General features: G+C 49.1%; 1 protein-coding gene across 36 annotated transcripts in view; it reads left to right on the plus strand.

Moving 5' to 3' along the window:
- Nucleotides 1-5,995, plus strand: part of LOC149370499 (uncharacterized) — a 586,025-nt gene extending 580,030 nt beyond the window's left edge. For 31 of the 36 annotated variants that reach the window (XM_089561742.1, XM_089561809.1, XM_089561782.1 and 28 more), the window contains 3 exons: nucleotides 583-663; nucleotides 1,292-1,532; nucleotides 4,988-5,995. In XM_089561742.1, the coding sequence (XP_089417868.1) occupies nucleotides 583-663; nucleotides 1,292-1,532; nucleotides 4,988-5,056 (391 nt within the window). In that variant the 3' untranslated portion in view covers nucleotides 5,057-5,995. Of the gene's footprint in view, nucleotides 1-582; nucleotides 665-1,291; nucleotides 1,533-4,987 lie in introns of all 36 variants that reach the window. The other 5 variants (XM_089561766.1, XM_089561791.1, XM_089562003.1 and 2 more) reach the window with 2 other exon arrangements.
- The last annotated feature ends 7,875 nt before the right edge of the window (nucleotides 5,996-13,870 follow it).

The following is a 13,870-nucleotide window of genomic DNA, read 5'->3' on the forward strand; positions in this document are numbered from 1 at the left end:
GTCGCTTCAGTGTGGACTGCAGTGAGCGCGTGAACTGCACAGCACTGCTGCGTGCTGTGTGGCCGCACCGCAGAGCGACGCTGACAGCAATGCGGCCTTTGCTATTGAGAAATGCGTTGTTCTTTCCAGCGAGCGAAAGAAACTGCAATCCACCATTCTCGATTTTTTAAAGTCCTAGGGTCAATTTGCGGAAATAAATTGTTTCAAGTCAAAGCTGCACTGTTTTCTTTAATTTTCGGTGCTTTCCTCACTGTTGCGTTTCCCCGGCTGTTAGGTTTTTTTTTTTTCCCGGTCCGGTGAAAAACGTATGAACGGGGTTCTACTACTCTTCTGAGTGATATAACTTTAGGTGGTAGGTCTGGGTCTTACTCGTGTTCTTGATTGCGTCACATGACCGTGATGCCTGCTGCATCTGATACAAAGCTATTGTGTCATACGCTTAAGGCGGAGCTTAAGTGTTCCTCGAATTTTTGGGTGCTTGCTGTGCGATCAGAAGGTCAGGTTGTTGAGGGGGGCGTGTGGTGATGTGAGAGGTGCGTGACACGTGACCTGGTCCCCCCCCCCCCCCCCCCCCCGATGCAGGAGTCGAGTCGGGGGCAGCATGCCATCTGACTACGTGCGTCAGGAACTCAGGGCCATTGTCGGAGCTCGCACACAGGGACAGGTGAGTGCTGGAGTTCCTCCTTTTGTTCTATGTCCAACTTCCTCCTGCAGCTTTTACGCACACACTAGGTGACACCAGACCTGGGAAAAGTAGTGGTGGTCCAGTGCTGGCTCCTGCTTGTACTTTTGCTCTTGTCTTTATTAGCTGCTTGCCCTCTTTGTTGTTGCTCGGTGAGAGCCATTTTGTGCCCACTGGAATGATGCTGGGCAGATGGCTCTTGAGGGTAGGCATTCCATGCGAAATGTTTGCGAGGGATTGAAGTTGTTGCTAGAAAGAGGCACGTCACCTTTCCAATTGGGTTATGAAGGAAGCATTGTCAAGCTTATGTGTTTGCGACGTAATTGCTTAATGTGGTAGTATTTGGGTGCTGAAAGCACCTTGTCCTGTGCCTTTTCCACGCATCCTTTTTTTGTTGTGTGCAGATGGTAGCAGTGTAAAAATAACGAACAAGTGCATCCTGTCATTAGTTACTTGACGTGTGTGAGTGACAACCACACCAGCATCTGTTTTCTGAAAAGTTTGGTCTGAAAGGGGGCACCCTGGAGAGCATCCATTGCATGAATCACTGTGCAGCGTCCCTCTCTTCTTGGGGCCCGCATTGTTGAGCTGGGACTTGGGGGTTTATGTGCAGCAGCAGCAACAGCAGCAACAACAACAACCACAGCAGGCATTGCAGCAGCAGCAGCAGCAGCCAGGGGGCGCTGGTGGGGTCCGTGGTGGGGCTGGCACGAGTGGCTCCCTCTCTCACGCCGACCTGGAGGCCCTGGGCCTTCAGCTGGAACTGGGGGGAGCGCCCCCGGAGACAGGCCCCATTTTCCCACTGCTGCCGCCATCGGACACGCCACCCGCCGCTCAGCCCACATCCCGGGTACGGAGGCATGCATGGGGCGGGGGGGGGGGTGTCCCTGTCATCAGTTGTTGCATGCAGTGAACCCGAAAGCCATTTGGGTCTTTGGGCTTGTGGCCAATCTAACACGATGAAATAGCGTGGCTCCCTAAACATGCATTCACAGGTTGCGCACCAGTTTTGGTCAGTAAGCGACTGTCACGAATGTAACACTGTAAGCGACTGTAAGCAACTGTAAGAATGTAAGCGACTGTCAGCCCCGCCACCCATGGTTGCTGAGTGCTAGCCAATCAACAGAGCCTGAAATGAAACTTGTTCTACCCTATTTATTCGCATATAGGTCGACTTTTTTTTCAAATTGTTGCCCATAATTAATTAAGTTTATCGCGAATAAAAGTTTGTCATGTGCACGTTTTCAAAAGATATGGACCGATTTATATTCGAATCATTTTTTTTATTCCTCGGCAAGCCCAATGTATAGGGGTCGACCTATATTCGTGGTCTGCCTATATGCGAGTAAATACGGTACATCCGGCTTCTTCTTGCTGGTAACAGTCAAGACTGACAACTCCCGTTCTGAACAAGGCCATTTGGGAGAGCAGCCTGCAGGTTATGCTGTTGACCTACTCCTCGGTCAAAAAATCACAGCTAGTCCTATACGCTGTGCAACTTGCAAGTGTTGATGCACCTTAACTTTGGATAGGGTAGGGCAATATATTGCAGCATCTGCTGAAAGTGTGGGGACTCTTGGTGCACCACCCATTCATCGTCACCTCTGCACTGTGTGCAGGTCGCTGCTAATTAGTGCTGCAGGAAGCGTTTTGTCACAAGATCTGCCAGGTTATCGTCTGCACTGTATGCGCCGATCACCAATTCCTTAGAAGCCGCATTAAATGTTACAAGCCGAAAAGTTTTGTTTGTCTACTACTATGAATTTGAGCAGATGGGCGGTTTTGTAGATTGGCTGCTAGCTCCTGCCATCTGCCATTGGTGACAGCTGCATGTGAGCTTGCCAGAAAGGTTCTTTCTCTTGCACCTTGTGTTAGGCTTGCGAAGTGCCTGTGCCTTTTGTTTCGCCCAGAAAAGTGGCTCCTGCAATGGCTAAAGCCTGGGCAACGTCAAACATTTTCTGGGCTCAAAAACTTGTAGCCAATGTTGCAACAGTAGGCGCCCTCGCCACTGAAAGGCCATTGCTGGTTGCCGCTCAACAGAACCGCGATCTGACAAAAAATTAAGCGGCGCAGGTTAAGCTGGCCAAAAATTAAAATTAAGCTGGCCACATTTGTGGGTACACACCACGCCTGGCTGTTGGCGGCTCTTGTATAGTGCACAAACTGGACATCACGGAAGTCTGCATTGGGCCACTCGGATTGTATGCAGTGTAATCTCGTATGATAGAGTCCCAGATTATACGAATTTCGGGATGATGCAATTCGTGAAATTTCCTGTGCACACAATGCACACAATTGCACACAGTGCACTCGGCATTGTGTGCACTGGAAATTTGGATGTTACTAACAACCCCTTCGTCCCACTGAGGATGGTACGAACGCGTGAGCCACGATCGCCCGTTGCTCAGTGCACCGCGAGCAGCGAGCTGTGGTGCGCTGCCGTGAGCAAAGCCCGTCATCCAAAAACAGATTTACATGAATTCTGCATACGAATTTCGTTCGTTTTGGATGTTGCGACTTTCGTAGGGTGCAAATATTTTTCGTAACCCCACAAGATCTGTATGATTTCGATTTTACTTTACTATGCCCAGTCAACTTGAACAAACCTGGGGCTCAGTGGATGCATGGTACTTTGCTTTCATGTTCGTTATTTGGCTCGATTTTACAGTAAAATCTTGACGATACGAGTTTCACGGGGTCACAGAAGATATTTGTATCATCCAAAGCTGACAAAATTCATGTGCAGAGAATGGCATGCATTTATGACAGTGCATGCTGTGCGACCGTCGATTGTGGTGACAACGATATACTGGCTGCAAGCTAGCACCCATTGCAACACGCGGGCAGCGCTGTAGTGCTGGTCATGGCTCATGCATTCCTGTCACCCGCAGTGGTGTGGGAGAGTACTCGGAACATCCGAAATTCTGCTCTTAGTACACAGCACACTCTGGCCAGGGAGTTTTCGCAAATATTTATGGTCCCAAAATTCATGTCAGCTGAGATCCTATCATTGAGATGGCACTGGTACACATCTTCAGCGCAGGAGTGCTCGACATTGCAAAACGATGAAGCAAGATAGGCTGAGGATCATCAAATAGTGGAAGTTACAAGAAGTCAGCGCTTTGGGGCTTGTTTGAGTTCATTGTCCACAGAGACTGTAGTGTAGTGAAGGCGCACATATGTGTTATTTGTGCAGTGTTTGAGACCTAACATTTTTTGCCTTGGTACAAAGACATTTAGTCTGTTTGACAATGTTGACTCCGATTGTAGCAATACCAGCTCTGTTAGGGCAAATGGAGTATATCCTTGACACAGTCCTCACCGGATGGTGATGTACATTATTTCACACCTGTTGGTGGTGGTTCTGTTTTGAGCAAAGCCGGAACTGTATTGAAGCAACCTATGCCGATCATGTTGATCAACTTAGTGCAAGGAGGTGGGTGGATGTCAGGTATATAGTACTCAATAGTACTCAATGATGCTGAAATTGGTGCTTGAATGTAACGTGTTTCCAGTGTGTTTTAGCACTGCATCCTTCTGCTTGGCTCCTAGTAACAAGGCCAAGTGTAACTATTTGAGCGTGGTAACTGATTGGCTGGTGCAGCCTAGTGACTAGGTGAACGGTAGCTGTTTGAGAGTGGTAACAGATCGGGTGGTGCAGCAGTGACTAGGCAAACTAATGGTTTGAGGGTGGTAACTGATCGGATGGTGGAGCCTAGTGACTAGGTGAACTGTAACTGGTTGAGGGTGGCAACTTGATTGGCTGGTGCAGCCTAGCGACTAGGTGAACTATAATTGTTTGAGGGTGGTAACTGATTGGCTGGTGGAGCCTAGTGACTAGGTGAACTGTAAATGGTTAAGGGTGGTAACTGATTGGCTGGTGCAGCCTAGTGACTAGGTGAACTGTAACTGTTTGAGGGTGGCAACTTGATTGGCTGGTGCAGCCTAGCGACTAGGTGAACTGTAACTGTTTGAGGGTGGCAACTGATTGTTTGGTGCAGCCTAGCATCTAGGGGAACTATAATTGTTTGAGCGTGGTAAATGATCGGCTGGTGCAGCCTAGTGCCTAGGTGAACTATAATTGTTTGAGGGTGTTAACTGATGGGCTCATGCAGCTTAGTGACTAGGTGAACTATAATTGTTTGAGAACTGATTGGCTGGTGCAGCCTAGTAACTAGGCAAACTAATGGTGTGAGGGTGGTAACTGATTGGCAGGTGCAGCCTATAGGAAGTAGGTGAGCTGTAGCTGTTCATATGAGGGTGGTAACTGATTGGCTGGTGCCCTTCTTGTGTGTCCTGTATCAGGTTGATGACAAGCCCAGCAGTGACCAGCGCACGAGTTTGCTGCAGCAACTGCTCTCCGAGCCCACCTAGGGTGGCCACTGCCGCTGAGATGCACGCCACCAGGCAACGGAAGAAGAGAACGAGAGGCGGAAGAGTGTGCCTCTGCGTGTGTGCGTGTCCGCGTGTGTTGTGCACCGTACTCTGCGAGCATCAGCGGCAGGCATTAGGCAACAACTATTGTTGTGGTAATGGTGGTGGTGGTAGTGGCAGTGGGGACGACGACAATGGCACTGTGCAGTCCACTGCCGTGTGTGTGTGTGTGTGCGTGTACTTAGACGCCAGCGTGCGTGTGCTGCTGCTGTGTGGTGGGGTGTCAGGTGGATAGAGCTCAGTGTGGTGGGACTATGGTGCTCGTCCCTTGTTGTTGTTGTTCCTCTTCTGGCCACCAAAGCACGCGTTTTGAGACTCATGTGACAGCGGTGACGGTGGCGATGATGTGACTGTCTCGCGTTTTCGGGTACCACCACCACGACTGGAGTGAAAAACTGTTCTTCCCACTGGCCACCCGGCCACACCCCTCCTCCTTGTGTACATAGGTGTAAAGCAGACGTCACGTGCGTCCTCTTCAGCAGTGTGATGACGACGACACCAGACTGCTCCTTTTGCTTCGAGTGTAGTTTAGGGGAACAGTTCGTTTTTTTCCTCCCTCGTCTGCAGTGACTGTTGTGAACGGTGATGAGGATGATGGTGGCGATGATGATGATGTGGTGTTTTTCTTCAATATTCCCCGTTCTTCTCTGCCTTCCTCTGCACCCACAGCCTTCGACACTTTTTTGTCCCTGCACTGACTGGCACTTGTTTACTAGGAGTTGTTGCTGTTTTGCTTACCCTGTGCCGTTTATTTGATCTTTTTCTCCCCCGTTTTTCCTTTAACACACTGCCCCTGCTGCTGACAATACGTGTACAGTTTTTCTCCTGTGGGGGGGCAGGTCGTTCCCTTCCTCACCCGGTTGACCCCCCCCCCCCCCCCCCCCCATCCCCCACCTGTTTTGGGAGAGTAGTCTTTGTTGTTGTTGCGCAGACTCTCAAGTGCTGCCTCTCTCGGTCAGGGTGACTGGTCCTTGGGACGGAGAAAATGGAATTGCGGTCTCTCATCTCTCTGCACTAGTGATTTCCGTGCATGTTCTTCTTCGTCTCTCTTTCACTGTCTCTGCAGGTGTCGTCACGACAGGCAGTGCAGCAGCTCTCGTTTTTTGGCTGCCCTCTCTCTCCTTCCGTCTTGTGGCAGCATTTGCATGGTGTAGAAACGTCTTCTTACTGCCCACCTTTCCCCTCTCCCTTTTTATTAAGCTACGGAGATGAAGAGCTTTGTCAGCGCTTCCTTTTTGAAGCAGGCTTACTTCCTTTGCTCTTTTGCCCTGTTCTAGTGGCAACCTCCAGTTTCTTTCTTTCTTTTTTGTTTTCTTCTTGGTGGGGGCAAGGAGAGAAAGCGCCTGGTAGATGGATGTGTTGTTTTTTTTGACTAGAGGTGTGTTGATGATGTTGATGAGTGCTGTTGATGAAGGAGTCTGTGATGGAAAGGCACTTGGGAGGAGGACGAGGAGCTAGCTAGCCGGCGGACATCTGGGGGTGCGTGGGATAGCTTTCCTTTGGGGGGGAAAAAAAAAATGAGAGGGGCAATTCGTTGTGTGCATGTCGTTTTGTTGTTGCATTGTTTTTCTTCTTCATCTACCGCTCCCGTTCTCCGTTGTTGCGCGTTTTTTTTTGTGTGCGCTCTCTCTACGTTGCACGGTGCTGCCGCTGCCTGCTTCACTTGGCCCCCGCGGTGTGTTGTCGTGTCGCGGCCTCCCCGTGTCGTCGAGCGATCAGACCTCCGTTCCAAAGTGGGGCTGTCTACCTCACTGGCCACACGTTGGATGTGGCATTGTTGTCTCATCGTGCAGACCTTCGCTTCATACCGTTTTTTTTTCCTTTGCGAGGGTTCCGCTCTCTCTCTGTTTTAGTAGTGCCTCAGTGGTGTAGCCCCGCCTTTTTTTTTTTTTCCCTTTGTCTGCCTGTTGTACAAATTGCTGCTGTGAGAGGGTGGGCCTCCTAATGCTCTCTATCTTTCCCTTTCCCCTCCCCTTTTGGCAGCAGCCGGCGATAAGTCTAAAAACTGGACGGCGCAGAGAGCTCCGGCCAAACGTCTTAATCGTTGCAGTTTCGGGTTGAAAGGCAGCACGTTGTGTGCGCGCTGGCGTGCAGTGGAAACGGAAAAAAAGAAAGAGTAGTAATGCTCTCCTGTCATATATGTTTTACAATGAATTAGTAGTTCACGCTGCGCTTTCAATTGCATGTCCATCAAGATGGCATTGATCAGTTGAGGGTCAGAGCCAGGATCGGTGCAGCCAACTGGCACACAGAAACACTGCACTTCTCGTTTCCGATTTGATGAGCTTTGACGAGTCTTGTCGGTGCGGCATAATGCTTCTCGACGCGAGGTATGCACGGGCATTCTTTAGCGACAGGGTGGGGCATGTCTTCTGAGAGTGGTGGCAGTTTGCAGGCTGGTCGGGGTCGAGGAGGAGTGCACGATAAGCTTTCACGCGAGAGAGAGAGAGCCAGGTTGAGAGCCCCACTCTGCTGGGACTTAGTTTTCCCGTGCACACTTTTCCAGCCTGGCCTCGGCAGAGAATGCTGTGATGGTCTCCTTCTTCTCAGGCAGGCGTCTCGACTTAAGGAAAAAAAAATTCGAGAGAGAAAAAAAATAAGAATGCATTGAGTAATTTTGTCGTGTTGTGCCTTTTTCTCGTAGCCGAAAATGTGAGCTCTTTTGGGTGGGGAGCCAGCCCACCCCAGTGTTGAAAAGAAGAAAAAAAAAAGCAGTGATGAACGGGGTGTGGCATGTTGCAGTGCTGTTGTCAGTGGTTGTTTTTTCCAGTTGCTATCCCTTCCCTTTCTTTTTCTAGTAAATATTATATGAATCGATATATATATTATATATATATATATGAGATATATATATATATTAGATACATAGTCATTTATATATGTGTTAAGAAGGGGCAGGAGACAGTTTTTTGGATGGCTAGTGAAAAAAAAAATACCAAGTACCAAGCTTATAGTCATGCTGTGACGACAGAGTACAAGCGGCGTCTTTCTCCTTCGCGAAGTTCAGCCCTGACCAAGGTGCTTGTTGTTTTTATTTTTCCATTCTTCTGGGCGAGCCCGTGTATTTTTTTTTCTTTTCCCACCGGTGTAGACTGTTGTAGGGACAATTGGGGTTTACCTAGGCACGCATTCAGGGATTGTTTGCGTGGGGGCATCTCTGTGGCATCCTCACAGAGCGCAGATGCAGAAGCTGAGAGGAAGAAGCGAATGAGTGAGAAGAAAAAAAAAATGTCCACATGCCTGCCTACACAGACACATAAGCAGCAGCTCAAAATACTGGATGTCCGCTGCTGTCGGAGCTATATTTCCCTTCTTCTCGACATCTCTAGGGCCTTAAAACAACTGTTACTATTCTGCTACTGCGTTACAGATGATGCTATATAAATATATTATATATATATACACACTCATGCAGAAGACAGGAGAGATAAAAATATATATCTATATACTTATATGCGTGGCCATTTTGTGTTGCCCACGTGGTGGGACCCGAGGGGAAAAAAAATCAAGATGCTACTATTTCTCAGCTGGTGTGTTCTTTGAGACAAAAAAAAAGAAAACTAGAGTGCGCAGAGTGTTTTATTGATATTTTTGTAATTTGTGATGGGCTTGCATGTTGAGAGCCACCCCCAGCCCCTCTCTGGAATCCCCCATTGAAAAGTTTTAAGGCATTCTACCCAGCGAGCTCCACCAGCTTTGTTTATTTCTTTGTTATTCCTTCGCGCTGCAGCTAGGGTGCGTCTCGGCTTCCATTGTTTTCGTGCGGTCAAGGCGTTCATCTGTGTTGGCCTTTTGCTTTGGCTTCAGGATTGCGCAATTGGCATACGCAGTGGTCAGCTGGTAGGCCTTGAATGTTCGGCTAGAAAGCGTGAGAGAGCGGCACGCATTCCCGCTCGAGATGGTTTGGCCCGTTTGCTGGAAATACTGCCACACTGTCTTCTTCAACTGCCACGTCCGTGACAACGTTGCACCCTTCGGGGCGAGGCTGAGTGCGTGCACACACACACACCAGTGTGCATGCCCGACTACTTACATGTCTGAGGCAGGTTTGCTGGTACTCGCGTCAAAGCTCGGTCGATGCTGTGCATTAAAAAAAGAACAGCTGGAAACATGGGCTGCTCTGGATAGCGGCCGTCGACTGTCAGATGGTTGTGGTGGGTTTTGGTTAAACAATCTCAGGACCTTGTTCGGAATTGAAGAAAAAAAAAATTGTTTTTTTTCCTACAATGTTGTCCTTAATAACATTCTCCTTTCACGTAGGTCTCCACAGTTCTCACCACTGATCTCGATTGTGTCGTCTTTGTTTGCCGAGCGTCCCTTGGCTTGAAGCCGCTGTGATGTCATTGATGGGTGCACTTGTGAGCAGAGTACCAGCTGTTAGGGCCACTTGTTTATGCCTGTCTCGAATGAGCGCTTGTGGCAGCGGCATGTTGCTGTCGCAGATCCCAGGATTTTCCTAGCGCTGCTATTCATTTATTCGGGGCTTCTTCGAATGCTACACTTTCGTGCGTGTTGGGTTGCCTTCCCAGCATGATTCGATTTTCTTAATTGGACATTACAAATCGCACATGCCCCCATTCTGGGACATGGGTCAACCAGCCATTAATGTTACATAGGAGGTCTACCGAAGGCCAAACAGTGCTGTGAAAGACTGGACTAGTAGAGTTCGAATAGAGCGGTATGTTAGTGCTATTGTGTCCCCTGAAATGCTGTCTGTCTTTCACAGCACTGTTTATAGCCTTCAGTGTGTTCAGTTTCGAGAAGCAAATCCCCGAGCTTTAGCAGCACTGAAATGCTGTGTAGCATAATTTGGATTTGGGGAACTCTCGTTTTCTGTTGTAGATGTTCCAAGTTAGAGACTGGCATAAACAGGTCTGCCCTGATGTCTGTACTGCTGTGGAAGGTCAGAAAACAGTGGCGACGCACATTCCTCAGTAGCCTGGGTTCTGTTTCATGTTCAAAGCTCGCTGGGCCTGTTAGGCCGCACTTAGGATGTTGCGGGTTTGAACTTGTAGAGTAGCCCTTCTCTGTTGTAGCACTGTTGCCCAGGCAGGCTGACTTGCTCTGCCCTAGAGGGATGGTCGAGACATCGAGGGTTTTGTTTTTAGGGTAGATGGTAGGGACACCTCTAATGTATTGTACAGCTCCTATCAATTGTGAAGCTGCGTCTACTTATTTCACTGCACGTTCATTGCCTCGGTGTTTTGCGAGGTGCCCAGCCTGAATCTGCCGTTGTGTTTACGTAGTTTTTGATTGCACGTATTTATCCAGGCATTTCGGGGTTCGGCTCCGTCACTGTTATCCATTGTTAATGACGTCCCAGCAGCCATTCACGAGACGGGCACCAGTTAGTGAACGCATGGATTCCCACCGCTCGTGTTTAGAAAGAGCGAATGAGATGAGAATCGGGGTGAAATCTGTGCAAAGTCTTCTCGAGAGGGTGTCGCCACTGTTCTCTGTACTTTCCCTGAGGAGCTAGATGGTCAGCAGATCTACTTTTTTATTGAGTTTTGCGGGATGCGACAGACGGCAGTCCCTGCTTCGTTGCTGCCGTTTCCTGCCAGCTGTTCTTTCTTTTTTTTTCTTTCCTTGCCGTGTTCATGCGTGTTCTGAACGAGAGGGTTGTTGCGTTTTCCTCCATGCGTGCGTGTTTTTCTGCCCCTTGTGTACAGTGATGATGATGATGGCGCTGTTCGCCCCCTCCTGTCCTGCCCCACCCCCACCCGCCAAGGCTGTGTTGTTTATCTCCTCCCTGTGTGTGCATGTGCGCGTTGAACTTTTGGCCAGCACGATGAGGGGCGTCTATTAGTCTCTTAACCTTAAAAGAAATAATGTTGTATTATACTTGTCTTTATTGTTGAAGAGGCAAAAAAAGTGAAGCATTGTGTAGTATACGGAAAGAAAAAAAAAAAGATAGTGTTCTTGATTTGTGGCAATGCACTGTGAGTTTTTTGTTGTATACAAAATAATATACTATTAAACAGCATGTAACAAATTACATGTGAAAACAAGAAGCGAGCTGCTGGTCATTTCCTTTCCCGTTTCCTTTTTTTGTCGTTTTATTTCGCCGGAACAGGCACTAGCACGTTGCCCTCCAACTGTGTTACGGTTAGTGTTGGCTGCCATGGTGCACTGGGGTGTGTGGTTCTGCGAGACCTTGTGGGTAGCGGTGAGTTTTATTGATGCTTCTATTGGTTGTAAAGCTACCACCAGTTTCATACAGCGTCAGAAGTAGCCGCTATGAGTGGGAATCAATCTTTATTTGCGCTCAAGCGTTGTGCTGGGAGGCTTGCTTGGTGAAGACAGAAAGGCAGTTGCTGACGGGTGGACAGGAGAAAGAGGGTAAAAAAAAATGGCTAAACTAGACACTGGCCCAGTTGAACGATAGGAGTGAGCATTGGCTGGGCGACGGCTGCTTTGCGCTCACTCTTCCTACGAGCTCGCTCCAGCGTGGCACTCCTCACACGAACCTCGTCCGAAACTGCAGCTCCGGAAGTTGAAGGCTCGTTCTCTACGCATTGTTGCCGGCGCCGCCCTCTGTGCTGCAAGGTCTTCACCGTCCGGCGCTCCTCGGTCTGGCTATGGTGCCGATCGGGTTCTCGCTTGACGGCAAGCACAACTTGGTATTGTCTACGGCGAGTGTCACGAGCATCCTTTTCTTTTATTTTAACGCGGCAGCTTTAAAGAGACAGTAAAGGGGAATATCAAACTAGGTGAGTCATAGTGATTATTCCTCGGGAACACTACCGACTTTTTTTTCTACGCTGAAAAGAGGCTGCGTTGCTGAGAAAAACCACAAATGAGTCCAAAATAATGAATTCTTTTCTTTCTTCCTCTGTGTCCCAGACCTTCCAGATTCGAAGCGCCTTGTGACGTCTTTGCAAACCGACCAATCGGGCGTTACTTCCGAAAACCAGAAACTCGGCCGGAAGCCTCTCCACTGCATCGCTTGTCTGCGTCTCGTTGCCATCTTAATGGGTGCGAAAGAAACTATGTTCAGTTATGAAGGGCAGCTGCTGCAGAACAAACTGCTAATCGCACTCACGCATGTGTCACCGGAGACGATAACGCGAGCGTGTGGCCTTCCGTGCGTTATGTGCCATCGTGTGTGCTACACGTACGCTGCGAGGGATCCTTAAAGGGATACTGAGGCGGTTTTCGAATGAGCAAATTTTTTAGGATTTTGGAGTACTGTCATTGCTGATCACGTCTGTGAAATTATTTTTTCGATGTTGGCTAAAACAGTGGTGCAGTCACCAATTAAAAACGCGATGTTTAAATCTCCCGCGCCCCGCGCGAGCGATGGAGAGGAGAACAGCGGAGAGGGAAACCTCGTCCATGTCGGCCAACGTGACGTCACGTTGAGGAGCCGGGGATACTTCGGCGCACACGAGCGCGCTTTCAGCGCGCGTTGTTTCTCGTGCTGCGTGCGTTGTGACGTACAAACGGTGTCAGCCGACCTTGAAAATCAGATTCAACACGAGGTACTACTATGCGTTTGTGTCCACGAACAACTACGGCCGCGACTGTGTCGTCTTCCACTGTTTTCCGCAAGATCATAAGCTCGCAGCGCAAGCGCTCGCTGCTGCGACGATGAATTCAAGCCGGCCAAAGCAAGCCTACTCTGCTCGAAGCGCTTTCGTAAGAGCGGCTACATGCAGAGCTTGTTCCTAATGTGATCTCTGGAGATTTCTGTCGAAAAGACGCGGCTGAACTATGACACAGTTCCTTCGATTTTCTCGCGCATGAGCAGCGTGTCACCATTCCCAAGAAGCGCCTCTTCTGAAAGTAGAAACATGCACACTTAGCCCCTGCAGAAACCTTATAGAGGCTCAAGCATGTGTCGCTATCCTCAGCTTAGGTGCGGCCAGACCACCTGAGGCGTGCTCAGCAAGGCTCGGTTTAGTGATTTTATACTCCGTTCGACGTGTCCAAGCAAGCAAGCAAGCAAGCAAGCAAGCAAGCAAGCAAGCAAGCAAGCAAGCAAGGCGAGGCAAGCAATGAAAAGCACAATAAAGCAAAGCAAGCAAGCATCGAAGCTCTTCATATGCGGCAATTTAAGAGTGAAATGAATGCCAACCAAGTTTTTGCCAAAAAAAACCATGTGTCGCAACCTTACTCGGTTTCTTGATCAAGTTGTGGCAGCGGGCGAGTTGCAGCTAGCTTGGCTTTTAAACACACATGTAGTGGCCACTACTTCACTGAACCTAAACTACAAATCTAGGACGGGCGAACGTTTCCGAGGCAGCGATTAATATTTTCTGGCATCTGCTGAACGCGCCACGAGTGAAGCAGCAGCCTTGTGCGCGTATTTGGCTTGGATTCCAGCGCACAATGATTGCGTCACTATCCTGTGGTCACATGCCTCGCAGCGCTTGGCCACTGCGCTTCGCTCATTTTGACATCAACTTTGTGCTGCTTCATCGTTTCCTTGAAATACTTTCTTGCCCCAACCTACAACGCCGGGTACTGAGAACAGGATTTTTGCACACAGCGCTTTGGGCCTTTTCTTTAGGATGACGCTCTTTCGAGCGAGCCAGGAGGCGTCCGGTGGTGGTAATTGACTTGAGTATTGTTCGCACCCCTTTCTTTCCGAGAATACGAGCCGAGGCTGTGCTGGCACCCTTTACGCATGGTCTGCATACGCGTCTTTCACGCTGGCGTATGCTTGTGCTAGGCGTAGAATTTTTTGCTTGTGTCTTTTTGCTTTCAGGTGATACGTGGAAAGAACAAACTGTAGTATCCTTTTCTTTG

The sequence above is a fragment of the Amblyomma mixtum genome, chromosome 1, assembly GCF_055824585.1.
Source record: "Amblyomma mixtum isolate Tamu chromosome 1, ASM5582458v1, whole genome shotgun sequence".
NCBI lineage: Eukaryota > Metazoa > Arthropoda > Arachnida > Ixodida > Ixodidae > Amblyomma > Amblyomma mixtum.